Raw genomic sequence first — 26,709 nt, forward strand, 5'->3', positions numbered from 1 at the left:
TTTTCTTTGGTTAATTCACAAATACTTAATGATACTAAATTATAAATATATATCTTTGACGACTTAGAAGTCACGCCCCCCGTGTATCTCAATAAATTATCACACATCTCTTAGGGAATACAATTTGCAAGTTTATAAGATACTTCGTGTCACGTTATCGCTATCTCATTAGGAGTAACTTAAAGCAAGACTTTAACAATATAAAGACGTTATTTTTCTTTTACATGCTCAAATATTATGTTTATAAATGTTTAATATTAACCGTTTAATAGAAAAATCTTAAATGTAAACGTTAAACAGAAGTGAACGTATTCGTTCTTGAATGAATACTAAAACATAGTTTACTGTAAACATGCAGTGTATGCTAACTGTAAAGTTATCCATCGTAAAAATCGTAGCTTTATTATTATAATTTTTTGGCTTATGTCATTTGCAAGACTGATTATAATTTAAATTAAACCGATATTCATTGAACCTTATGCAACATTGAATAAGAAAAACATTGCACTTAGAAGTCAAAAGATGAAACGGAAACAAAGAGACGCATGATCTTGTCAAATTAAGATTTATAAAAGTTTACTTTTAACAAAGAAATATACTATTATGAGCCGGTTTATGCTAAAGCAACTCAAAAGTGAATAAATATTTCACATTGACTTTTTTTTTGTGGATTAATATAAATGCACCAACTAAAACAATATCGTTTTTTATTTTTTTTTTATTTTTCTTCTTAACATTGAGACAACATAAGAGAAGCATTGTTGATTCAATTTTCCCATCTGAAAAAAAAATGAAAAAGAAGGAAAACAACCATTGATTCTTTATTTTTTAAATATACCTTAGTTTTTAGTTTTTACGATTCAATCTGCGTTCAGAGCGGCGCCGTATATTGAATACGACTATTAATAAAAACATTATTCAAATCAACTGCACCAATGGAGACAAAGTTCTCTTTTACCAATTAAAAGCCTATTAGTACATTTTAGTATTTTACGTTTATTTTTTAATTCGAGAATACATTGTTAAGCTGAAAGGACAAAGCTCAAATGTATTTCTTCATTCACGACAAAAGAGAACATGTATTTCTCTTACTTTAGAGGAAATTATACATTATTTATATACTTTATTTAATACATTATACTAGTATTCAATAGTTATTCGATAGATCAAAGGGAGACATGAAGCGTGCGAACACGACAATACACAAATAGTATCAAATCGGCTTCGGTCGGTTGGGCATCTCGTTTACTCTCTCTCTCTCTTTCTCTAATATATTTTCATATATATAAATCGCCAACCCATAAGCTTATGTTATTCAATCTCTCATAACATATATATATATAGAACCCTTTTCATCTCCCCAATATATTGTAACCAAAGAAAGAAAAAAGTTTCGATTACTTATCTTTTTCCGGTAATCACATCTTTGATCGATTAATTCAAGGTTTGCTAGAGAAGAGTGATAAAATGAGGACGCTTTGCCCTAATTTCGATAGAGAAGACGGTCTAGAGACGGTTTTGGAAGTTCCGATGCCGGAGGAGTTGTTCTGTTCCGAGAACAATAAGAGCGGCGCTTGGCGTAGCGTCAAGTCTAGTTTGCTCCGGTCACCTCCGGATAACAGTAGTAGCCTCGCCACACTTTTTGGTGGCCGTGACGCTCAGATTCAGATGCTTCTTGGAATCGTCGGAGCTCCGTCAATCCCTCTCCCTGTTTCTTCCGATCTCGACGAGATTGATCATCCCATCTCCAAACTCATCAAAAACCAATCTATTGTAAGTAAATATATACTCGGTCAAATCGATTCAACTATAATCGCAGATTTACTTGAGGGACAAGTTTCTGATATTGCGTTTGCTCTGTTTTTGGGTATTAATAGGAATCAGCCATGGCGAAGTACATAGTAAAGCAATACACAGCAGCGGCTGGAGGAGAGATGTCACTGGCCGCGGTGGAGAGCATGTACGCGATGGGAAAAGTGAAGATGGGAGTGACTGAGTTTTGTGCAGCGAAAACCCTAATCGGGAAGAGGAAGAAGAAGATGGTGAGGATAAGAAACGTTAACAACAACGGAAACGGAGGAGGAGAGATGGGAGGTTTCGTATTATGGAAGAAAGGTATGAGTCAATGGAGTCTAGAGCTTGTGGTTTCGGGTTGTAAAGTTAGTGCCGGTTGTGATGGTAACGTGGCTTGGAGACAAAGCCCTTGGCTCGCACATTCTCATGCCTCTAATGAACCTTCTGGACCTCTCAGAAGGTTTCTCCAAGGTCTTGATCCTAAAACCACAGCAAATTTGTTCGCTGGATCAGTTTGCGTAGGTGAGAAGGCGGTTAACGACGAAGAATGCTTCGTCCTTAAGCTCGAAACACAGCCTTCAGGACTTAAATCTAGAAGCAAAAGTGGTATGGAGACGGTGAAGCATACGGTGTGGGGATGTTTTAGCCAAAGAACAGGACTTTTGGTCCAACTAGAGGATACTTATCTGGTACGGATCAAGACAGGTCCGGAAGAAGAAGATGTGGTCTTCTGGGAAACAACGTCTGAGACATTGATCCAAGACTATAAGAGCGTTGACGGGATTCAGATCGCTCACAGAGGAAGAACACGTGTCTCATTGTTGAGACTTGACGAGAGCTTAGAGAGCCATTCAAAGACAACGATGGAAGAGAGTTGGGAGATTGAAGAAGTTGGTTTTAATGTGAAGGGTTTGTCTTCAGATTTCTTCTTGCCTCCAGGTGACTTGCATATCAAGGAAGAAGAAGAGGAAGAATGTGGGTTTAGTTTCGGGGATTATAGCAGTCCTATGATCCTTCCATTGAAGGTTAGTACAGCTTCGTGGAAACTAAAGTCCTCTAAAGTCACAGCTATTGAAGATTTTGGTGAATTTGAGGGATAAAAAGATGAAGACGTTTCAAAACATATTTTAAAAAATTGTAAATTGATCTTCATTTTTTTTTTTGTTTTGTAAATATTTTGAAAGATATGGAGAAAAGTGCTTGTAAATAACATTATAAAGAATATAACAAGCAAGCCTTTTTCCTTCTTCTCTCTTGTTTATGTAGTTCTACATTTGTCCTCTTTATCCAGCCTCTTCTTGTGTTCTGTTTATAAAAACAGAGTAACAGCAACAAAAAAAAAAACAGAGTAACAACAACCCTAAACCGAATTTAACCGCAAACCAAAGTCTAAGACTCTTAAGTCATGAGACTCCATGGGCCTAAGCCCAACTTCACACGCATTTAACCTAAACCGAATTTAACCGGTTAGCTATTTAAAGTTCCTCAACCAAGAACCATAATATCACATTAAGACATTGAAAGAACACTTGAACGATTGTTACAAAAACATATAAACGAAGCCACTAATTTAACTTTTCAGTTTTTCTAATCTGACAACCAGCGTTTGAAAGAAAATGATTTGGGATTCTTATTCTTATATATAAGAGGACAAGGATTTGACTATGTTTAGTCTCCCCTTTCAACGGAATCCGAATCAAAATGTGAGAAACAACCTCGAATCATCATGAAGATCATCATCTACATATGCATTAAAGCGCAAAGAATTGGGACAAAAAAAAAAGTTGGGGCAGGGATGATGATTCTCAAGCCCTACATTTTGAGTTTCAGCTTCTTGCACAGAAGAAATCTTGTCTAGGCACCATTCCAGTAAACTTGATTCGAGGGTCATTATAGTTGCAATTATCAATCTTCAAACTCTGTTCTGCTTCTCTGACAACTGCATTGTCAAGACCACTCTTTATCCACGCAATGTTGTTCAAATCTGTTGCTATAGATATCAGTTCTTGGTTAAAAACTGCACAAGGCTCTTCGTAATCCACAAACTCCGGTCCCAACACCGAGTTACGTGAGTACTTAGTTTCAGCTGGATTTGTAGTAGAGCAACCGCGACCACATTTTGAAGGGACATGAGGTTCATCGTAAAGAGATTGTAGAAATTTACCTGCCAATGAATCAGGTTTAGCCGCTTGAATCAAGAGTCCTTCGCATGGAACTATGTTTTGGTCCCTGTATCCATTTCTTTGGCTGGTTGGGTTATAGACACTGAACGCACCAACTCGAGCCACAGGGCGAAACACGTTACTACTCTCTATTGGAACGTTACTCTCTACTAGTGGAGCTTTAACGTTACTCTCTACTGGTGGAGCTTGAACGTCACTCGCTACTGGTGGAGCTTGAACGTCACTCTCTACTGGTGGAGCAGCTTGTTCTTGATGAGGTTCATTAGCTGCATCTTCCATTATAACATCACTCACTTGTGGAGGCTTTGGTGGCGAATTGATATCTTCTTGAGGCAACTGTTGTTTTGAGGATGGATTAGACACTTCGTCGAGGTTCTCGTTCTTGACGTAAGCAGTGGTAACTGAATTAGCTATCCATTGACCATTGTTCCAAAGATCAGCGTATTTACGTCTAAGGGTTGAGTTCCAGTGGTTCTTGATGGCGTTATCTGTTCTCCCGGTTAACATTTTGGCAATCACCGCCCATTTGTTTCCGTGAATCGCGTGAGCTGATATTATCATACGATCTTCCTCATCTACAAGCACAACAAACAGAAAGAAAACAAAAACAGAATCAATCTCAAAAGCCAAACTCAAAAGAATCCAAAAGTACATAACAACAATAAAGTTCATTCTTAAGTTACATGCTATGGATTCATGTAACAATGAAATTGGTTCTGAGAATAGTTAACAGAAACTATCTATCTCTGTGACATGATAAACTGTTATCCAATGTAATCGACAGAGCAGAAAAATATAAACTTCAAGATTCAGAACATTTTCAACGAATTGCATCAGAATATCATATCAATACATCAAACATCTCACTTCACAAAATTGTAACACTTAAGAACACAAAAAGTTTCAAAACTAGGAAGATTCAGTAATACACCACACAATTCAAAAGTCATATGAACACGAAAACAAACCACTCAAAAGGATTTTGGATGACGATCGAGAAATCACTCACGAACATATCAGAATGAAACAGAAACCCAAAAAGAAAGAATCAGACTTTAGATGTAAAGAAATCGAAGGGGTTACCAGAGAAAGGTTTACGCTTGAGAGAAGGGTCAAGCTGATTACACCAACGCAAACGACAAGATTTACCAGAACGACCAGGGATACCACGAGCGATCAAACTCCAATTCCTAGCACCTAACTTAATCACAAGCTTAGTGAGCACAGCGTCTTCCTCCGTAGACCAAGGTCCTTTCACTTTACTCTTAACCCTTCCTCCACCGCCGCCGTAACCACCGCTTGAATCTCCAGCAGCTAACTCAGCTAGCTCCGCCTCAATCGCCTCACTGATTCCTTCATCGGAATCTGTAAATGGTAAAGGTAACGGCTCCGATCGATCCATTTTACACCAAAGTTTCAATTTTTTTTTCGCCAAATTAAAAAAAAAAAATGGTTTTGGTTATTTTTGGTTTGTACTACCAGCTTTCCTAACTGCAAAAGCTTAGTGGGGAGGTTTCAATAAGAGGAAAAAGACTTCATGTTCTTTTCGGGTTCGGTTTTTTTTTGTTATTTTACTATCCTACCCCTCTCTTTCTGGGGTTCGTTTTTTTCCTCTTCTGTTCTTTAAATTACCGATCTACCCTTCTCTTTCATTGAATGTTGCCCCTACTTTTTTTCTGTAACGCCGAGTCTGTTATGACTCATTAATTAATTAATAATTAATTTCACTTTTTTTCTTCCTCTTTCCCCCCACCACTGTTTTCAGAATTTAACTGGAAGAAGAAAAAGTTTGACTAAAACTACTTCCACGAAATTACTTGAGAGTAAGCTTTAGGAAAAAAAATGGCTAGCTACATGAAGTATTGGTGAATACATGGTCACACATGCCAAATATATTATTGTATATTCAACTACACAAAGTATATGTATTACATGACCATATGCATGAACTATATGACGTTATGCGGTCAACATCATAGACATATAATCCAGTACACCGGTCAATTGACTCCAGCAAAGACCGGCGTTGACTCCGGCGTTGACCAACACTTAAAAAGAAAATTCTAAATTAAAAAAAAACATTATAGTAAATTATTTATGGGTTTTCATGATTAAAAGACATTTTCTATTCAATATCCAAATATTTTTTATATATCTCTAATATATTCATTCTTATAATTAATTACTTTTTATTTTTCAAGCTAAAGTAAATAGTTAAATAAAAATCATTTATAATTATTTTCAAGATATAAAAAATTCATTCATAATAATCTTCAAGATATAAAATCATTTATAATTATGTTCAAGATATTAAAAAAATTTATAATTATTTTCAAGATATATATATATATATATAAATCTCTCATTATCAGATTATTTAATTACTACAAAATCAATAAAATCAAATTCAACTACTTTCATTAGAAAATAATATGCAAAAGATTGAGTATATGACTCTTTACTCTAAATTTTGCATGGTAATTGTTATAAAAAAAATTAGACACTCTTTACTTTAAAATTTACATACTCAAAATAACATATAAACAATAAAAAATTAACAATATTTACTTTTAACATATGAACATTTTCATTTTTACTCTCTTTTACACAATTACAATATGTTAAATTAATTTTTAGAAATTGTTTTTTTAAGGTTTGGGTTCTCTATATTACATTTAGGATATATTTAGGAAATATATTAAAAATATCTTTAGATAGTGAATTAACATATAAACAACAACAAAAAAATTCAAAATATTTACTTTTAACATATGAACATTTTCATTTTTACCCTCTTTTGCACAAATACAATATGTTAAATTAATTTTTAGAAATTTTTTTAAGGTTTGAGTTCTCTATTTTACATTTAAGATATATTTTTGAAATATATATAAAATATTTAGATATTGAATAGAATATTTTTTAATTAATACAAACCATAAATGATTTAATATAATAACTTCTTATTTTTTATTTTTAATTTTAGAAATTTTTTTTTGGCCAACACCGGAGTCAACACCGGTTTTCACCGGAATTAATCAATCAGTGTACCAGATTGTATGTCTATGGTGTTGAACACATGACGTCATATAGTTCATGCATGTGGCCATGTAATACATATACTTTGTGTAGTTGAGTATACAATAATATAGTTGGTATGTGTGACCATGTATTCAACTATACTTCATGTAGCTAGCCATCTTTTTTCCTAAGCTTTATGTAATTCAAAAAAATTATTGCGTAGGTGTGGTGGTTTGTAAGTGATAAACATAAAATTAATTTAAGTTAGAAAAGATATAAATGGTTTTGAAAAAAAAAATGGAAAAAATGAAAAAAAAATCTATGCTAAATTAAAAAGATATTAGCGTGTGGATTTAAAGATGATCTGACCTTTTAAGTTAGTAAGGAAAACACGTTGTTGGTGGTTTAAGTGTTGAATCTAGCTGAAAGACTGAAAGTGATTGATATACTATATGAACAATTCAATGTTGTGTATTTTTAATGATCATTTATCAATTACTAGATGATCATGCTTTTAGAACGCGCTCAAGTGCCATAATATAATCATCTGATTGAGCATTTGAGCTTTGATATCTCTTATAGTCAACGAGATGTTGTAAGAGTATATAGTTCTAATTGGTAACCACGTCTAAAAGAGGCGGTTAAAAAAATTTTAGCGGTTGTAGAGAAGGTGGTTAACAAAAAAGCGATTAAAAATAGCTGATGGAAAATATCGTACTGTAAAAGAAACCGGTTGAGTATTTAGCTTGATTGGTAACATTGTAGCGGTTGAATAGTATAAGTAATAATAAATTATAAAAATTGATATTTGTTTAGTTAAAAGATGAAAAAATGGAATAATAATTTCTTATCTAATTCATAATATAAAATATTAATATATTTAAATGATATTAAGGAAATTATCAAATGTGATATAAACAAAATTATCAAATGTTTAATTTTTAATCTTTATTATATGATATTAAAAAATCATAATCTCTAATAAAAAAAAGCAAGTTACTATTCAAATAATAATCTTGACTTAATATGTGTTGCTATTTCTTCTCAATATGTTTTTTTTTTAGAAAAGTTAATAAGTCAAAAAGCAAAAACATATAAAATTATAAACTATGCAAACTTTGTGGACAAAAAAACTGTGCAACCTCTTTATAATACAAAAAAAGGTTCTAATGCAAATTTGATTTTTGTTAGTAGTTAGAATTGGTATTTGCAACCACCAAAAAGAGATTTTAACCATATTTTTCAACCGTTTGCTCTAACCATGATATTCAACCGCTTTCTTCTAACGATTTATTGATTGGTGATCATTAAAGCGGTTCGTTTGCAAACGAGCTGTTTAGTTGCTTCCAGACCCTATATCTGATTGGATTTTCAAAATCGAATAACGCTTTGAAGTTTTCCCAGCTTTGATTTGATGAAAATATATTATAGGCCTATTATAATAAAGTCAAAATACACTTAAACGAGCCAAGGCTCAAATAGGGGGTTTGGGCTTTGCTAATATAATACTGTTTTAAACTTGTTTGGTGTTGTAGCAATTGAAGATTGATTAAACTGATGGGAACATTTGATTAAAAATTTAAAACGTACTGATCAAAGATGCTTATTTGGAGTTTTGGACTTCATTGTGTGTATGCACTGATCTCTCTTCTTCATATTCTATACTTATTTCTGTTTCCACCAGTGTCATGCCTCTATATTCTGTTAACTTTGGCTTTTTGAGTCTCTCAATTTTCTGCTAATTTATTTTTCCAACATTGATTTATGCATATTGTGACGCGTTCTTGCATTGCATGTCCATTATATGTTATTGTTCTTGGTCTTTTTTTAAAGACACTTGAACCGATAAAAATTAGCATTAGCAGTCAAACTATATATGGATATCCTGTCTATTCTTCCTTACGCTCTACGTCATTATCTTCATCAAACACTCTATACTAAATTGCTTCACCACTTTAAATTTTAAATCCTTAATCATAATAAATCAGTCTTCCAAACTACTTACACTTAATACCGTTGATGATATAATAAGTCAGACGTACCTCGTGGTATAGCACGAGGAATATGAACTCGAAGTGTGATGGAGACGTCTAATCGACGCAGTCCCAGTGACGAGACAAAGGTGACAACGACGGTGAGGCATTTTATGCTTTATGTTTCTGGGACCTTTTTTCGATAGCTAATACTTCATATATATAATAAAAATGGAATCTTAAATATAGAATTTGGATATATTAATATTTTTCATTAATAAGAAATTCGTTAATCATTATCTTATAATTTGGTTAGTTTAGTTTAGTGGGAACGAAAGTTACGTAACAGACAAGTCAATAATTGAAATTAGACCTAAGAGAAAACGACGCGAGCATCGATCGAGTCATACATACTCTTGCCCTAAAATTAGGACAATGGAATTGGGAAAGACAACGACATTGTCTTCTATTTATTGGACACTAAGTTAATGTTGCCACGTGCTATTAATAACTTCTTATCAACTCTTGACACTTGCGTTTTAGGTTTATAATCATTTTAAGGAAAAAAAAAAAGAATACTAGTAATATAAACTTGAGTTGTGAATTGTGATAGTGAGAAATTCCACAGCCAAAAAAAAAAGAGATTGATTGATTATGTAAACTAAGCCTTTATGTGAATTAATAATTACCATATAGAATCAATCTCGAACCCCGACATAGCGCTATGGTAGCAACATTGTGGACTCATTGTTGTTCATATAGTTGAGTCGGAAAGTAAATATTGAACTGGTCCCCGTCGAATTCATAGCTAACTTTTGAATGATACATTCCGTTTCTGACTAAAAGCCTTTTCCCTCACTAGCTCCTTTTCTAACCAACACACATTTTGGTACATATACAGCTGCATTATATATATATATACATATATATATATATATATATATATATATATATTCTTTCCCGGGTGGTCAATAATTCTCAGTCTTATAATCTTGGTTAGTTCCGATCATATATCTTTATAGATTCTAATTACGCTGAGATTCATTTACGCATTTATGAATTTCATTAATTATTGTTATTCGAATAGTTGACTACTTGAAAATAACCCCTCTTTTTTTTTATTCGACATATAAATATTTTCTCTTGCCAAATTAATAAAAAGATAAACCTGATTGAAGAGGAAATTGTGCAGTGACGCAATGCCTTGTAAATGAACACGACTTGAGAATTGAAAGCGGGAAGCATAGATGCAAAGCAAGTAGGTCCATAAGAGTTGGTGCCTTCTTATTCAACTTGTCCTTCTTTCGTTTCTCCACTCAAAACTCTTCAATATGGATGTGCCCATTTATATAAAAAGATATAGTTAGAATATATATTACATATATATACATTCCATGTGTGTATTATGCGATATATATATTTCAAATATGTAAAAAGAAACCCAAGTAGTTATATAGCATAATCAGACTATATAATTAAATAAAACCACATAACTGATCAAGATAAACTTGAGTCAATATTATTTTCATCAATATTCTGTGGTTTCTTATTAACAAAATCCAAAGTTCAACAAACTTGTTAGCCTACAAACAATGCAAGTGTGTTAAAACCAATTTACCTATATGTATATAATAAAGTTTTTAGTATATCAAAGTTAAAATATATACATATATTGAGTTGTGATGATGCGGTTGTGAGTACGAAATAAGGTGATGAGAAGAACGACAAAGAGGTGTGCGGAACTGGGGTTGGTGTCTAACAAAGAAGAGACATCTAATATTATGTTCTCTACGTTGGGATCTTTTCCAAGTGACCCACTTTTGTTTTGCTGTCTTATGTGTATATCTCACTTTCATGATTTAATTTCTCTACAAATACAGACCATGCATCCCCATTTTACCCTACCATATGCTCTACATCCATACGTGCGACTCCAAATACATACACATTATGATATTCATATATACCTCATTCATATATTATGACATTTTAATATGTATATGTGTGTTATGTAAGAAAATTGATAGCAACGCAAAAGCACAACACATATTTTCGTGGTTTACTAACAATTTTTTCGTACTTATGCAATTATGATGCATTGGTATATGCTTACCAATTTCTATTCCAAAATTATGAAATTTAACAATTTATGGATATCTTCATGATTGCTTTCAGGTTCACGCTATGACCAAATGCTTTATGAGTTTTTATTTTCCGAATCCTTATGGGTTGGCATGATGATTATTAGGCTTGATGATGATGATGACACAAGGAAGTACTACTAATTTATAAGTAAGTTACCTGTAAACAATTTTTAGGCCCTTTTAGTCTATGCCTTGAAGGTCCATTAATAATTGACATAGTGGATTTTGCTGAAATTTTTTACTGATTAAAAAGAATATCTTTACCTGACAAAGGTAAAAAAGGTACTTAGTAGTTAGTAGTAGTCACAAAAGCACAAACACAAATCATGTGATTGAGAAGACTGCCACAATCTTAGTTACAATCTTGAAAGCCTCATCATTCTCTATTCCAACTCTCACGTCTCTCTAACTAAATTAATACTTATATTTCTGAATAAGTTAAAGATCCAACAATAATAATATGTTTTCATTATTACTATATATACACAGTTATACGTACAATAAGATGCTGTAACTCGAGTCATGTTCGAACAGATGGAAAAGCCAAAGATTATCCTTGTCTGGTATGAAATTGAATACCTCCCTTATGTAGAATAGACGCTCCATGTGCACTGATTTATTGTAGATTCTTTGTTTTCCCACCTATATATATATATATTTACATAATTTTATTTTATCAAAAGATTTTAAAATTTAATCACATAGAGGGAAACACAGTAGGCCACATGCTCATGCTCTTTTTCTCTCCTTTTTCTTCTCCTGGCCAAGCCAAGCAGTGATGGCATGTTTAAAGATTGCTCACGTTTTGGAAATTTTGAAAAATATATATTAATATTTCTTATGAAATTATTATCCTTGATAGTTACAGTAAACCACTCTGTGGATTGATTCATTTGGAAACACATAGCATCATGTTTTTATTACATAACGCCAATAATACAGAGTTTTAGACTTTTGGTTACTGTTTTGCCAAATTGTTATTTTTAGGAAATAAAGAATATAATGTGATGCTTTGCATGTGATGGTTATTTTTTTTGAAGGAAAAATATGGAAAACATGTGATGTCTATGAGCTAATTTAAATTATTGAGTTGCATAATGAGCATCTTTGATAGTATTACGAAATATACAACTATAGGATATGTAAGAAGATGAAGAAGCATTGGATCCATTAATATAATGATTCTTTATTAGGTGTCAATCATATGACCATATCTTTGACTTCAATCTGATCCTATGATTGCATCTGTGGCTATGTATTAGACATTTTACAAGAAAATGATTTATCCTTGGAACTATTACTCACATTTTTTCTTAGAACAGAAATAAAAAGATATATAACTAATTTGTTGCATAATTAATTTCAAAAAACCTAAACAAATATTTGAAGTGTCTATAGGAAATGTTTGGTGCCAAAAGCGAAAGGGAACATGGGATGGACCACAAAGAAAATTAAACTTTCGAATAAAAAAAATAAGCTAAGAACAAATTAAAAAGATGATAAAACGACAAAAAGATAATTAATAGTGCCACCCAACTTGTGGGGAATATCTAAGATGGAATAGTTTGTCTGGGTTGTTTGCGAAAGGTTTTTAAAATTTAAAGCTTAAGTAATTCTATTTTCTCTAAAGCTATACTTGAATATTAATTAGCACCATATGCTAAAAAGTGGAAAGTATACTCTTAACTTAAAATTATACTTATTTTAAACGCACAAACAAATTATTAATTAATTGATTACCATCCTAAGTTTCTGCAACGTATGAAAATTTTGAAATTAAGTTTTCCGTATGTCTGATCTTTCATACTATTGATATCAGAAAAAATGATACATATATTCAAAAAATATTAGGATACTTGATAGTATAAGATTATAATCTATGTCCACTCCTAAGCGGTAGCAGTACAAATTAGAGAGCAAAAAACACTTTATTTATTTATTGCTTTGGTACAATCTATGGGACTTAATGCATGGTTTATTGATCAGTAACAATGTGAACGTACACGTCTTAGTGTCTTACCATAACGGTAAGGGATATTAAATGAAAACCATTGCATAATGTTGTAAATTTGTGGTTAGTGTGCACTGTCTCCATATTTCATTTTCTCTTTCACCAGTGTCATTGTAATTGTAACAAAAAGTAAGTTATGACGACCTATATAAATATGCATCAAAGTTTACATAATTCAAAATTTGTTAGATGGATGTGCACGAGTTGTTGAAGCTTATGTGACCCACAAAATTAATTTCACCTCCAATATGAAGCCACTGGATATAGATATCTGGTATCAATAGCGTCTTTTAGTTTGTATAAGCTTCATATTAGGTGATCAGTACGTAGTTCGACTTTTCAATAAGTTTTTGAATATCAAATGTACTTAAGTCCATGAATGATGTTAGAGAATTATATTTGGTTTATAAAGAGGTGTAAAAAAAAATGAAAGAAGTGAAGAATATATAAATCAAGTGTTAAGGCTAAAATAAGGCCACAAGAAATCGTCTAAAGCGTAGACGTCTTGTTTACTCCTTCAAGTCAAATATAAAGTAAAACACTTAAAGTGGAAATAATAAAATTATATATATAAAAAAAGAGTTTAAAGAAGGTGGAAATTTAAAGATGTATTTTGCTGTAAAAAAATAAGTGTATTTATTTAACAAGAAGAGGAACATGGCCATCTTTTATATCAATGGCCTTCGAGAAAAATAACATTGCTCCCACCTTGAAAGAGAGAGAGAGAGAGAGAGAGAGAGAGAGTTCTTCACAGCAACTAGAGAAAGGATCCAAAGGGATCGCATTGATCCTAATTAAGCTGATTTATATTCCCTAAGAATTGTTTTTTTTTTCTTCTTCATTGAAAGATGGGGAAAAAAACAAACCCCAAAACTTTGCTTTCTTTTCCGGATCATGCGATCTCTTTGGATTCATCCTTTGGTAGCTTCTACGTACTTCGATCGGTCAGACGGTTTTCATAACCAGAGGCTGCACCGGTAGGAGATTCTTCGTGGGTCGATCAAGTTAGAAAAACTTTGTTCCTACAAGTAAGTTTCAAAGATTGATGATACATGCCAATTGCCAAGTAAAAAAAACAACCTCTTATTCTTTTCGTATCAACAACCAAAAAAGAAAGACTAGTTAATTTTGTTCCCTTCTTTCTTCCCTAACATTTTTGCCATCTGTTAATTTTTTCGTTCTTTTTTTGTTTCTATTGCTTGTAAGAAATATTTTTTTTTTCTCTAAAACAAATAATACATTCCATGAAAAATTATACACCCTGAATAATGTTCTTTATAGAAACATGTCAACAGATTACTGGACTTATGTATATTAACCAACTTAGTCCAAGTCACAGATCACGAAGTGCTTGGATCCAGTAAATGAGATCCGGTCCATTTTAACTTTATCATTTGTGTTGAAATCAAGATTAGAAATACTATAATTAAGAGTATTAGTGTTAAGTGTTAACTATAACCATGAAAAATGGGTGAAATACAATGCTTTCTTGATCAAAAATATCCTTTTCTGACTATAGAGACTACAAGCTCGTTTTCGAAAAGGAAGAAATTAAATCGAATATTTCGCAGAATTTTTATTAGTTTTAAGAAACGACAACTAATCGTATATACACTATATAGGGAATAAAATAAAAAAGCATTCAATTGATTGATAAAGTAGCTAGTACTATATAGTGTGCGTACTATATAGTTCTATTATTATGTCTCTGTTTAATTTTCCAACTTCCTCCGTATAATAAAACTTGTTTGCAAAAATAGTTNAAAAAAAAAAAAAAAAAAAAAAAAAAAAAAAAAAAAAAAAAAAAAAAAAAAAAAAAAAAAAAAAAAAAAAAAAAACTAGATTCCATTTGGGACAGAGTAACGAAAGAGTTACTATAAATTATAAAGCTACGTTTGCTGTATTTAAAATGAAAATATGTGACCATTGGTACCAAATTTCTTCTAATTATTCGATGCTTTGTGAAAGTGTAAAAGAGACTTCCAATACAATGATTTGTCTTCCTGTTACTGGGAAAATGCTAACTTTTAACTATAAAGTAATTAATAGATAATGATATTCACTGTTAAAGCTTTCTTTTCTCCACTGATCCCTATTAAAAGGATTTCAGCCACTTATATTTTCTTTTTCCACCATGGGTCAACCTTTTTTTATTCGATGTAAGATCTCGATCAATGTCAAAATGCATGTAATATTTTCTTTTTCAATGGAAAATGTCTAATGCTTTATTCTGTTAAAAAATTATGGTATCTTTTTCATTTTATGTAAAACAACTGCAAGAAAATACTAAATACTATCAAATTCATATGTACTTAAAAAAAAAAAAAAAAACCACACCAACCAGATATGTCTAGAAGGGATTAAAACGCAAACAGCGAAACATTAAAATATGTAAAAGATAAAAAAGTAAGAACCTTTTGTTGTAATCAACAGCATGGCTATGAGACATAACTGGGTATACAAGAAGCAAAATGATGTAGTTGTATAGTTGGTTAGAATTTTGTTAAGTAGTTTTTTTTTTTTAATAGTGGTTCGGTCACTCTCTACATTCAAGTTATGTCGTCGGTTACTCTCTACATTCGAGTTCATTGATATGTCGTTCAATGTTTTTATTACTCTAAAATACAGATATATCTTCATTTCTCCAGATTCCTTGTTTGTTTTAGATGGGTTTACTAAAGAAAATTGTTAGGTGATGTGATGGTCATGAATCATGATAGATGTGAGGATAACTATAAAACTGCAATGACATCTTGCTTCAGAATGATAATAATAACAGTTAAAAAGGAATCATATCCCTGTTAAAAAGTTCCCTATTTCACAATTTTATTCATCTCACTCCCGTTGATGGCATTATATTGGACAATCTTCTCCTTTGGCAAGAAAAGCTGGAAAACAAAACTTAGTGATAATGACATTGGATTGTCAAACTTATTATCAACAACCATGATCATGTCTTCTGTATATATGTTTTGAAGCAAAATTGTTTCTATTGATACCTTAAGAGGTAGCTTTTATCTCCACAAACTCCCATGAATTCATTTTACAGTGAAATACCATTTTCAATCAAGTGAGACGACATGCATTCCTTAGAGACAAAAAGTTTTATGCATGACGCGACACGCTAAATTCTCTTTTAGTCTTTTTAGTGAGTTTAAGAGAAACACATCAAATATGGAGTATATGCGTAAGTCACCTCCATGCATCGGCGCGGTTCTAAGAAGTATATCGCTTATTTAAAAAAAAAAATAGAGAAACACATCAAATATTTTCATACAAGAAACTACAATGTTAGAACTTATTGAGGAACTGTTGTTTCCTTCATTTGAAGATTAACTTTTTGTTTAAAGTTTTTTTTTTTTAAACTAAATTAAATTTAAAATTGTACGTACTTCTTTATTATTAAGAAACTTAGATGATATACTAGGTTTTGAACCCATGCTACGTGGGTTTATTAGATATATTTTGATGAAAATTATATATGATTGATGACGGTAATAAAATATTATCTTATAAACAAAATTTAATTACTATTATCATTTTCATTGTCAAAATTTGTGGTAATTTTTATTGTTACTTTTACCATTTGGTTTTTTGTTATACTCTTTTTCTTCTTCTTCCTCGTCAACTTTTTCACATTCTTCACATTGTTATCCTCCTGTTTGGGCAACCAATCTAGGAGTACTCTTTTAATTATTAATGTTTGGTTGAATAAAAAGAAAAACCTTTTTTTTTAGACTACCACACAACTTGTTAACCCATCAAACTCCAAGAACAAAATTATTTATTTTCTCATAAAATTTGTGAAATTCATGAAGAGCAGCATAGTCAACACATGCATCTAATTATTGATAATTTTATTCATATACTTATATGGTTTTAGATCCACACGTTTAGAATCTTCTTTAACCAAAATCCTTACTTAATAAAATATACTAATAATAATTTATTTAATATGAATCATATGATATATAGAAATATGAGTACACTATAAGAACATATTAATTATAAATAAATAATATCAGTTATGTTATATCATCAAATAATATCAACTGTATCATATTCTCAAATAACCGTAACCGTATATAACCGTAACCGTATATAACAGTAACAGCTTGAACTGGAACTTTATTTAAACGAAACCGTTTAACTGTTTATTAAACGGTTATAGTTAAGGTTAAACAAAATTTCTAACCATAACCGTGACAACCGTAACTCTGGTCATGCCTATGTATAGCTAATAAAACATGTGTGTTTGTCGTCCATCTTTCTTCTTTAAACTCCAAAACTTGACTCAAACATCAAATCAAGGTCTTGCAATGTCAATCCTTCTTCCTTAGACCCAAAAATAAAAAATTAATGAAAGAATATCAACTCATCTATAAAATCATACACAAAATATGTTTTATAGCTCATAAGAAATAAAGAGCACAAACGTAGATAAATAAGATAATTTATGTTTGACATCAATATTTATAGTATTTTAAACTTTTAAAAGGTTTCGAAATATAAAATTTGAACCTTTTAAAAAGTTTCAATATTTATAATATTTTAAACTTTTATAATTTAAAAATTAAAATATTTAAAAACTTTTTAAAAGCTAAGAACTTTTAAAAGTTTCAATATTTATAATATTTAAACTTTTAAATTTTTTAAAAATTATAATAATTTTTTGAAACTTTTTAAAGTTTTAATTTGATCAAATAAATAACCGATCAAACCGAATAATTTTTAAACTTGGACGCTTGATTAATCAAGCTTTCCTGCTCATTCGTTGTTGGGAAGCATATTAATCTTATTTATACTGGTTCTGAACCATTGTCTAAAACTTTTCTAGCCGATGTGGGATATTGTGCATAGTTTTTTTATTTCCATAAATTTAAAATTTTCCTTTTTCTAAAAAGTTCTGGAAATTTTAAAAAATGTTAATGAATGACATGTCAAATCCTGATAGGTTGTTTTAAAATAATTCTTAATATAGCAAATTCTGGAAATTTTTAAAAATGTTAATAAGTGACATGTCTTATTACAATTGGAGGTTTAAAATTCTATGTGGACGCCTTTAAGAGCTTATAGCTCCTACTTTTTATTAGTATTGATTTTCACAGATGAAGGTGATCTAATGTTTTAACAGATTGAATGAGTCTCTAACTTAATGTCTCCTTGAAGATAACATCTCCAGACCACATGAGTATCGTAGTTTGCAAATTAGTATTTAATATATAAATATTCCTTATGTCTTTTTTTTTTTTTTTTTGCTTTTTCCTAATCAACATGATCAAAATTTTGTGCAATATCATATTTTAGATACAAATATATAAGGTTGTTCAAAAAGAAAATATACATGTAATTTGCTATGTGTAAAACTTCTAGATAATTCTTCTATAAGAATCGTTAAATACAATTAAAGATTTTTAGATTTTAGATTCCCAATCTTGGCAAGTAAATCAGAGTGGCGCAGCGGAAGCGTGGTGGNTACTCCATATTATTTAAATTCAAGAAGTCAAATAAATATATTTTGCTTTTTCCTGATCAACATGATCAAAATTTTGTGCAATATCATATTGTATATACAAATGTATAAGGTTGTTCAAAAAGAAAATACACATGTAATTTGCTATATGTAAAACTTCTAGATAATTCATCTATGAGAATCGTTAAAAAAAATTATCGATTTCAGATTTCATATTCACAATCTTGGCAAGTAAATCAGAGTCGCACAGCAAAATCGTGGCGGGCCATAACCCACATGTCCCAAGATCAAAACTTGGCTCTGATACATATATATTCATTTTTTATAAATTATTTTTACTTTTTAAAAAACATATTTTCAAGAAAATTAAAACTTCATAATGATAATTTATTTTTTATATTTTTTATGTACTCCATATTATTTAAATTCAAGAAGTCAAATAAATATATTTTGCTTTTTCCTGATCAACATGATCAAAATTTTGTGCAATATCTGATGTGTCTGTATTTTATAGGGTTTTAACCATAGTTTTTAGGATTGTTTTGAGTCTTTTCCTAGGTCCAAGTGTGCTTTTAGAGTCCTTTTAGTCCTTTGTGAGTCTTTACAGGTCCTAGGTGACTTTGGAAGGAATCTGAGTGTTTTGGGGATGAAAACATGCATCTGGAGCCAATTGGTTGAAGACTGATCGAGCTAGAAGGCAGATGGAATGAGAGCAGAAATACGTTCCGGATCGACTGATCCTTTCGAGATTGACCATTCCCGTCCCCGACGCAAGTTTTCCTTTTTTGTTTTAAACCGACTTTTAGGGTTTTATTTTGATATTTAAGTTAGAGGCACGGCCTCCAGAGACATAAGCTTTATTTTTCTGAGACTATTTTGTATTGAGAGCAAAGGGAGAAGATCTCTAATCCTTCTTGACACTTTGGAGAAGATTTCTAAACCCTATTTTCTATTCTTTTGCAATTCAATTATGTTTTCTTCATTATTGATTTGCTGTTTCTGCTTCTCCATGTCTGAGTAGTTTCACTGTTGGGTTTAGGGTTTCAGAAGGGTTTTTATGATTAATTGATGCTAGATTTGTTAGATTAGGGATTGATCTTATTGTTCTTCATCTATAGTTGTTCTTAATGCTTAAGCTCGATTGATCACCTAGATTAAGATCTTAGGTTTAATTCATCGGGGCACCAAAAGTGTTGTTGAGTTGCTTGAAAAGAACATAGGTGAGCAAGGTGATCCTTAGCCAACGACAGTTGAAGTTGAGGCACCTTGTGAACATAATCAAACTTGAACTTATTGCTTGCTAGGATTGTTTAGATTCAAACGACGGTTTAGAGTTTTATCAATTCCTTGCATAGATAGCTAATGCTGCGACAGTAGGTTAGTTTTACATTCGAGATTTGAGTTCAAGAACGGTGTTTAATGCTATCCCAATTTATCATCTAATTTCGTGGTCATGTCCCCTAACTGATTCCCTGCGCCCAATATTTCCTTTTTGATTTAGAAACAACTTATTTACTTTCCGTTTTTGATTAGTTAATTTATTCACAAAACTTCCTCTTTTGTCTTAGCTATATTTAATCTACATAATTTCATAGTGTAATTGTTTGGTCCCTGTGGATTCGATCCTGAAGTGTTACAACGATACCACTAGATCGTGGTGGAGTACACATTAGGTTTTAATTGACCTGTTGATCAATATCATATTTAAGATAAAACGTATAAGGTTAGTCAAAAAGAAAATACACATGTAATTTGCTATGTGTAAAACTTCTAAATAATTCTTCTATAAGAATCAATAAATACAATTATAGATTTCAGATTTCAGATTCACAATCTTCACATGTAAATCAGAGTGGCGCAGCGGAAGCGTGGTGGGCCCATAACCCACAGGTCCCAAGATCGAAACTTGGCTCTCATACATATATATTCATTTTTTATAAATTATTTTTACTTATCTTTTAAAAAATATATTTTCATGAACATTAAATTTTCATAATGATATATATATTTTTTTTATGTACTCCATATTATTTAAATTCAAGAAGCCAAATAAAGATATTTTGCTTTTTCCTAATCAACATGATCAAAATTTTGTGCAATATCATATTTTAGATACAAATGTATAAGGTTGGTCAAAAAGAAAATACACATGTAATTTGCTATGTATAAAACTTCTAGATAATTCTTCTATAAGAATCATTAAATACAATTATAGATTTCAGATTTCAGATTCACAATCTTCGAAAGTAAATCAGAGTGGCGCAGCGGAAGCGTGGTGGGCCCATAACCCACAGGTCCCAAGATCGAAACTTGGCTCTGATACATATATATTCATTTTTTATAAATTATTTTTACTTATCTTTTAAAAAATATATTTTCATGAAAATTAAAATTTCATAATGATACTTTATTTTTTTATATTTTTTATGTACTCCATATTATTTAAATTCAAGAAGTCAAATAAAGATATTTTGCTTTTTCCTAATCAACATAATCAAAATTTTGTGCAATATCATATTTTAGATACAAATGTATAAGGTTGGTCAAAAAGAAAATACACATGTAATTTTCTATGTGTAAAACTTCTAGATAATTCTTCTATAAGAATCGTTAAATATAATTATAGATTTCAGATTTCAAATTCACAATCTTCGTAAGTAAATCAGAGTGGCGCAGCGGAAGCGTGGTGGGCCCATAACCCACAGGTCCCAAGATCGAAACTTGGCTCTGATACATATATATTCATTTTTTATAAATTATTTTTACTTATCTTTTAAAAAATATATTTCCAGAAAATTAAAATTTCATAATGATAATTTTTATTTCTGATATTTTTTATGTACTCCATATTATTTAAATTCAAGAAGTCAAATAGAGATATTTTGCTTTTTCCTGATCAACATGATCAAAATTTTGTGCAATATTATATTTTAGATACAAATGTATAAGGTTGGTCAAAAAGAAAATACAGATGTAATTTGCTATGTGTAAAACTTCTAGATAATTCTTCTATAGGAATCGTTAAATACAATTATAGATTTCAGATTTCAGATTCACAATCTTCACAAGTAAATCAGACTGGCGTAGCGGAAGCGTGGTGGGTCCATAACCCACAGTTCCCAAGATCAAAACTTGGCTCTGATACATATATATTCATTTTTTATAAATTACTTTTACTTATCTTTTAAAAAATATATTTTCATGAAAATTAAATTTTCATAATGATAATTTATTTTTTTTAATATTTTTTTATGTACTCCATATTATTTAAATTCAGGAAGTCAAATAAAGATATTTTGCTTTTTCCTAATCAGCATGATCAAAATTTTGTGCAATATCATATTTTAGATACAAATGTATAAGGTTGGTCAAAAAGAAAATACACATGTAATTTGCTATGTGTAAAACTTCTAGATAATTCTTCTATAAGAATCGTTAAATATAATTATATATTTCAGATTAACAATCTTTGCAAGTAAATCCTAGTGGCGCAGCGGAAGCTTGGTGGGCCCATAACCCACAGGTCCCAAGATCGAAACTTGCCTTTGATACATATATATTCTTTTTTTTATAATTTAGTTTTACTTATCTTTAAAAAAATATATTTTCATGAAAATTAAAATTTCATAATGATAATTTATTTTTTTGATATTTTTTATGTACTCCATATTATTTAAATTCAAGAAGTGAAATAAAGATATTTTGCTTTTTCCTGATCAACATGATCAATATTTTGTGCAATATCATATTTTAGATACAAATGTATAAGGTTGGTCAAAAAGAAAATAGTGTAAAACTTCTAGATATTTCTTCTATAAGAATCGTTAAATACAATTATAGATTTCAGATTTCAGATTCACAATCTTCACAAATAAATCAGAGTGGCGCAGCGGAAGCATGGTGGGCCCATAACCCACATGTCCCAAGATCGAAACTTGGCTCTCATACATATATATTCATTTTTTTATAAATTATTTTTACTTATCTTTAAAAAAATATATTTTCATGAAAATTAAATTTTTATATTGATAATTTATTTTTTTTATATTTTTTTATGTACTCCATATTATTTAAATTCAAGAAGTCAAATAAAGATATTTTGCTTTTTCCTAATCAACATGATCAAAATTTTGTGCAATATCATATTTAAGATACAAATGTATAAGGTTGGTCAAAAAGAAAATACACATGTAATTTGCTATGTGTAAAATTTCTAGATAATTCTTCTATAAGAATCGTTAAATACAATTATAGATTTCAGATTTCAGATTCACAATCTTCACAAGTAAATCAGAGTGGCATAGCGGAAGCGTGGTGGGCCCATAACCCACAGGTCCCAAGATCGAAACTTGGCTCTGATACATATATAATCATTTTTTATAAATTATTTTTACTTATTTTTTTATAAATTATATTTTCATGAAAATTAAAATTTCATAAATATAATTTACTTTTTTGATATTTTTTATATACTCCATATTATTTAAATTCAAGAAGTCAAATAAAGATATTTTACTTTTTCCTGATCAACATGATCAAAATTTTGTGTAATATCATATTTTAGATACAAATGTATAAGATTGGTCAAAAAGAAAAAACACATGTAATTTGCTATGTGTTGTAAAACACTTAGTGGACTCCATCGACCGGCCCATCTACCGTGTGTGTTATGTGTCTCGGCCTCTTAGGCCCATCGGTCCATTAGCTTAAGTCCTATGTCGGTCTAATGTAAACTCTATATATATGTAACCTCATTCATGCGATTATCAATAAGAACAAGTGATTTCTCCCTAACTCTCTAGTTTCACAACACGTTATCAACACGATAGCCTCTAACCCTAAAACCCTAAGGCAGCCGCCGATTCTCTCTTTCCCTAAAACCCTAAACCGACTTTCTGTTCTTACTTCCATCCGAGACTAAAAACCTTTCTGTTCGAAGATCTTCTTGTTCACGAGCATACCTTAGCTCGTGATCAAGTTCTATCGATAACTTGATCGAGGTTTGTGATTCGCGGTTCGGGGGTGAGTTCGTGTGCGAGCGGTACGAGGAGCAGTTCGTGGGAAGCAGTTCGAGGTTCGAGGTTCGAGAGATATCTGAGGTCTTTAGCTCCCAGATCAAACCAGTCAGAATCCTTGTGGTGTTAAGGTAAACAAAATCGAAACCTTCTTAAAACCATATACTCGAATCTGATCCTTAAAGCTATTGAACCTCAAAACATCCAAGTACATAACAAACAAATCCTAAGATCTCTATACCATATAAAACTTTAAAATCGGCTGTATAGGATTGTTAGATTGTTTGTCAATTGCACGAAAAGATATCAAGCTTGAATTCAGATTGATTGCTTATTATTGCTTGATTGATTGTTGCATAAGAACCTAGAACTAAAACTGTTAGATTTCGAGATTCATAAGATAAATATTAATCAAACTGTTCTAGGAGATTTAAAACTTGGATTGTTCATGCATCATATTAAAATCGGACCATGTATAGATTGATATAGAATCGGCTGCATGAATTAATTCTTAGGATTCCTTAAACATAAACTTGAACATAGTTTTCCCGTAAAATTTTCGGCCATGAGAACCATAAAACTCGAGCATGAATTTGTCTAGGATCAATTAGGATAACTTCCATAAATCTTAATCATTATCCTAAAATTTATGTAAAATTAACTTTATTGTTTAAGAGTAAATCCGATTGAATTAAAACTTTTGCTAAAATTCTATAATTAAAACATAAAATTTCGGATTAAATCACTAATTAGGATAAGTTCCTAAAACTCTTAAAACAAAATTTACTAAATCCTAGACCAAATAGGAAAACTTAAGAAAAGGAAATCCTATCTAGAAATAAGGAAATTGTTGCATGCATTACCTATTTGATTTTGTTGTCTTGCATGCATGAATTTAAACCACGAAAATCTATAAGAGGCAAGGCATGTTTCGGTCTCAAATACCGCATGGCCTAAGGCATGGTTCGGTCTCAAATACCGCATGACCTGAATTAATGTTGCATGGTTTTATCTCAAATATCGCATGCTAACTATCGGTTGTCTATCTTTCTATGCAGATGGCAAACCTTCTTTCTATCTTGCAAGCTCCTGGAAAGAACTACTTGCAATGGGAAAATGACACCGAGATCCATCTGAAATCAAATGGCTTGCATGAGTGCATCGATGAGGAATTTGATAGCACTGACAAGAAAAAGAATAAGTGTCTCCAGCATATGCATCATCACATTGCTGAGTATCTCAAAAGTCAGTACCTCTTCATTAAAGATCCTCTCGCCCTTTGGACACAGCTTAAACGCCGATACGGGCACCAAAAGACGGTGCTCCTTCCAAAGGCCGAATTTGATTGGAAGAACCTAAGGATCCAGGATTACAAATCCGTGGAGGAGTATAACTCTGACCTTTTTAGGATTGTCTCACTCCTTAGGTTGTGTGGAAGAGAGGTGACTAAGAAGGAGCTGATAGAAAAGTCATTGTCTACTTTCAGCCCTAATAACAGAGTTCTTCAGCAACAATATCGGCATCAGAATCTTGCTGACTATGGGGAACTCATTGAGTGTTTACTGCTGGCTGAGCAGAACGATGAGTTGTTGCTGATGAACAGTGCTATGAAACCTCCTGGTACAGCCCCATTACCAGAAGCAAACAAGGTTGATTTGGGAAAGAAAAATGCAGTAGAGCCTAAAGAGCTTAAAGAGCCTAATGAGACCAACTACGTCCACAGAGAAAGACACTACGGCCGTGGCCGTGGTGGCAGAGGACGTGGTGGTCGTGGAGGCCAGGCTGGCCGAGGAGGCCGCGGACGTGGTGGTAGGGGCCGTGGGTCCTTTAAACCACACACCAAGGCCAAATCGGTTTGCCACAGATGTGGTATGTCAAACCACTGGGCCAAGAACTGCAGAACTCCCAAACATCTCATTGATGCATATCAATAAGTTCTGAAGAAGAATTCAGAAGCCAACTATGTGCATATCGATGATGAAGGAGACTTCGATCATGAGAAGGATGACTTACTTGACTATGAGACTTCCGACTGCCTCAAGAATGATGATTGAATTTCAATTTTATTTTGGTTTAATTCTATGCTTTTATGATTTAATTTGNGAAGGAGCTGATAGAAAAGACATTGTCTACCTTCAGCCCTAATAACAGAGTTCTTCAGCAACAATATCGGCATCAAGGTTTTGCTGACTATGGGGAACTCATTGAGTGTTTACTGCTAGCTGAGCAGAATGATGAATTGTTGCTGATGAACAGTGCTATGAAACCTCCTGGTACAGCCCCATTACCAGAAGCAAACAAGGTTGATTTGGGAAAGAAAAATGCAGTAGAGCCTAAAGAGCTTAAAGAGCCTAATGAGACCAACTACGTCCACAGAGAAAGACACTACGGCCGTGGCCGTGGTGGCAGAGGACGTGGTGGTCGTGGAGGCCAGGCTGGCCGAGGAGGCCGCGGACGTGGTGGTAGGGGCCGTGGGTCCTTTAAACCACACACCAAGGCCAAATCGGTTTGCCACAGATGTGGTATGTCAAACCACTGGGCCAAGAACTGCAGAACTCCCAAACATCTCATTGATGCATATCAATAAGTTCTGAAGAAGAATTCAGAAGCCAACTATGTGCATATCGATGATGAAGGAGACTTCGATCATGAGAAGGATGACTTACTTGACTATGAGACTTCCGACTGCCTCAAGAATGATGATTGAATTTCAATTTTATTTTGGTTTAATTCTATGCTTTTATGATTTAATTTGCTTCTATGTAATGACTTTGATTTAAATTCAATGGATTTTATTTTATCTTATATGATTGTCTTGTTAAAACATAAAATTATTGTCCTATTTATAGAAATGGCCGATGACATGAGTGAACTAGTGGTGGACAGTGGTTCCAGCCACACTATACTAAAAGACAAAAGATATTTCATAAATCTTACAATGAAAAGTGCTAATGTTAGTACAATTGCGGGTATAGCAAATTTTATAGAAGGCTACGACCAGGCTCACATATTGTTGCCTAATGGCACACATATTGAACTAAGTGATGCCTTATACTCACCCAGCTCTAAGAGAAGTTTATTGAGCTTTAAAGATA

The 26,709-nt window shown here is 31.8% G+C and overlaps 2 protein-coding genes and 2 non-coding genes across 4 annotated transcripts; 3 read left to right on the plus strand and 1 right to left on the minus strand.

Annotated features, from left to right (window-relative positions):
• LOC104712214 lies at positions 1,315-3,040 on the plus strand. The gene is made up of 2 exons (XM_010429060.2): positions 1,315-1,773; positions 1,878-3,040. Exons 1-2 carry the CDS (start codon positions 1,468-1,470, stop codon positions 2,892-2,894), a joined length of 1,323 nt encoding a protein of 440 aa, XP_010427362.1. The 5' UTR covers positions 1,315-1,467; the 3' UTR covers positions 2,895-3,040.
• On the minus strand, positions 3,342-5,480 carry LOC104712215 (myb-related protein B-like). The gene is made up of 2 exons (XM_010429061.2): positions 5,061-5,480; positions 3,342-4,552 (listed from the first exon to the last, which is right to left on the minus strand). Exons 1-2 carry the CDS (start codon positions 5,377-5,379, stop codon positions 3,621-3,623), a joined length of 1,251 nt encoding a protein of 416 aa, XP_010427363.1. The 5' UTR covers positions 5,380-5,480; the 3' UTR covers positions 3,342-3,620.
• TRNAM-CAU lies at positions 20,850-20,921 on the plus strand. The gene has a single exon. It is a non-coding gene; the product is annotated as a tRNA-Met (tRNA).
• Positions 21,261-21,332, plus strand: TRNAM-CAU. The gene has a single exon. It is a non-coding gene; the product is annotated as a tRNA-Met (tRNA).

The sequence above is a fragment of the Camelina sativa genome, chromosome 9 (assembly GCF_000633955.1).
Source record: "Camelina sativa cultivar DH55 chromosome 9, Cs, whole genome shotgun sequence".
In the NCBI taxonomy this organism is placed as follows: domain Eukaryota; kingdom Viridiplantae; phylum Streptophyta; class Magnoliopsida; order Brassicales; family Brassicaceae; genus Camelina; species Camelina sativa.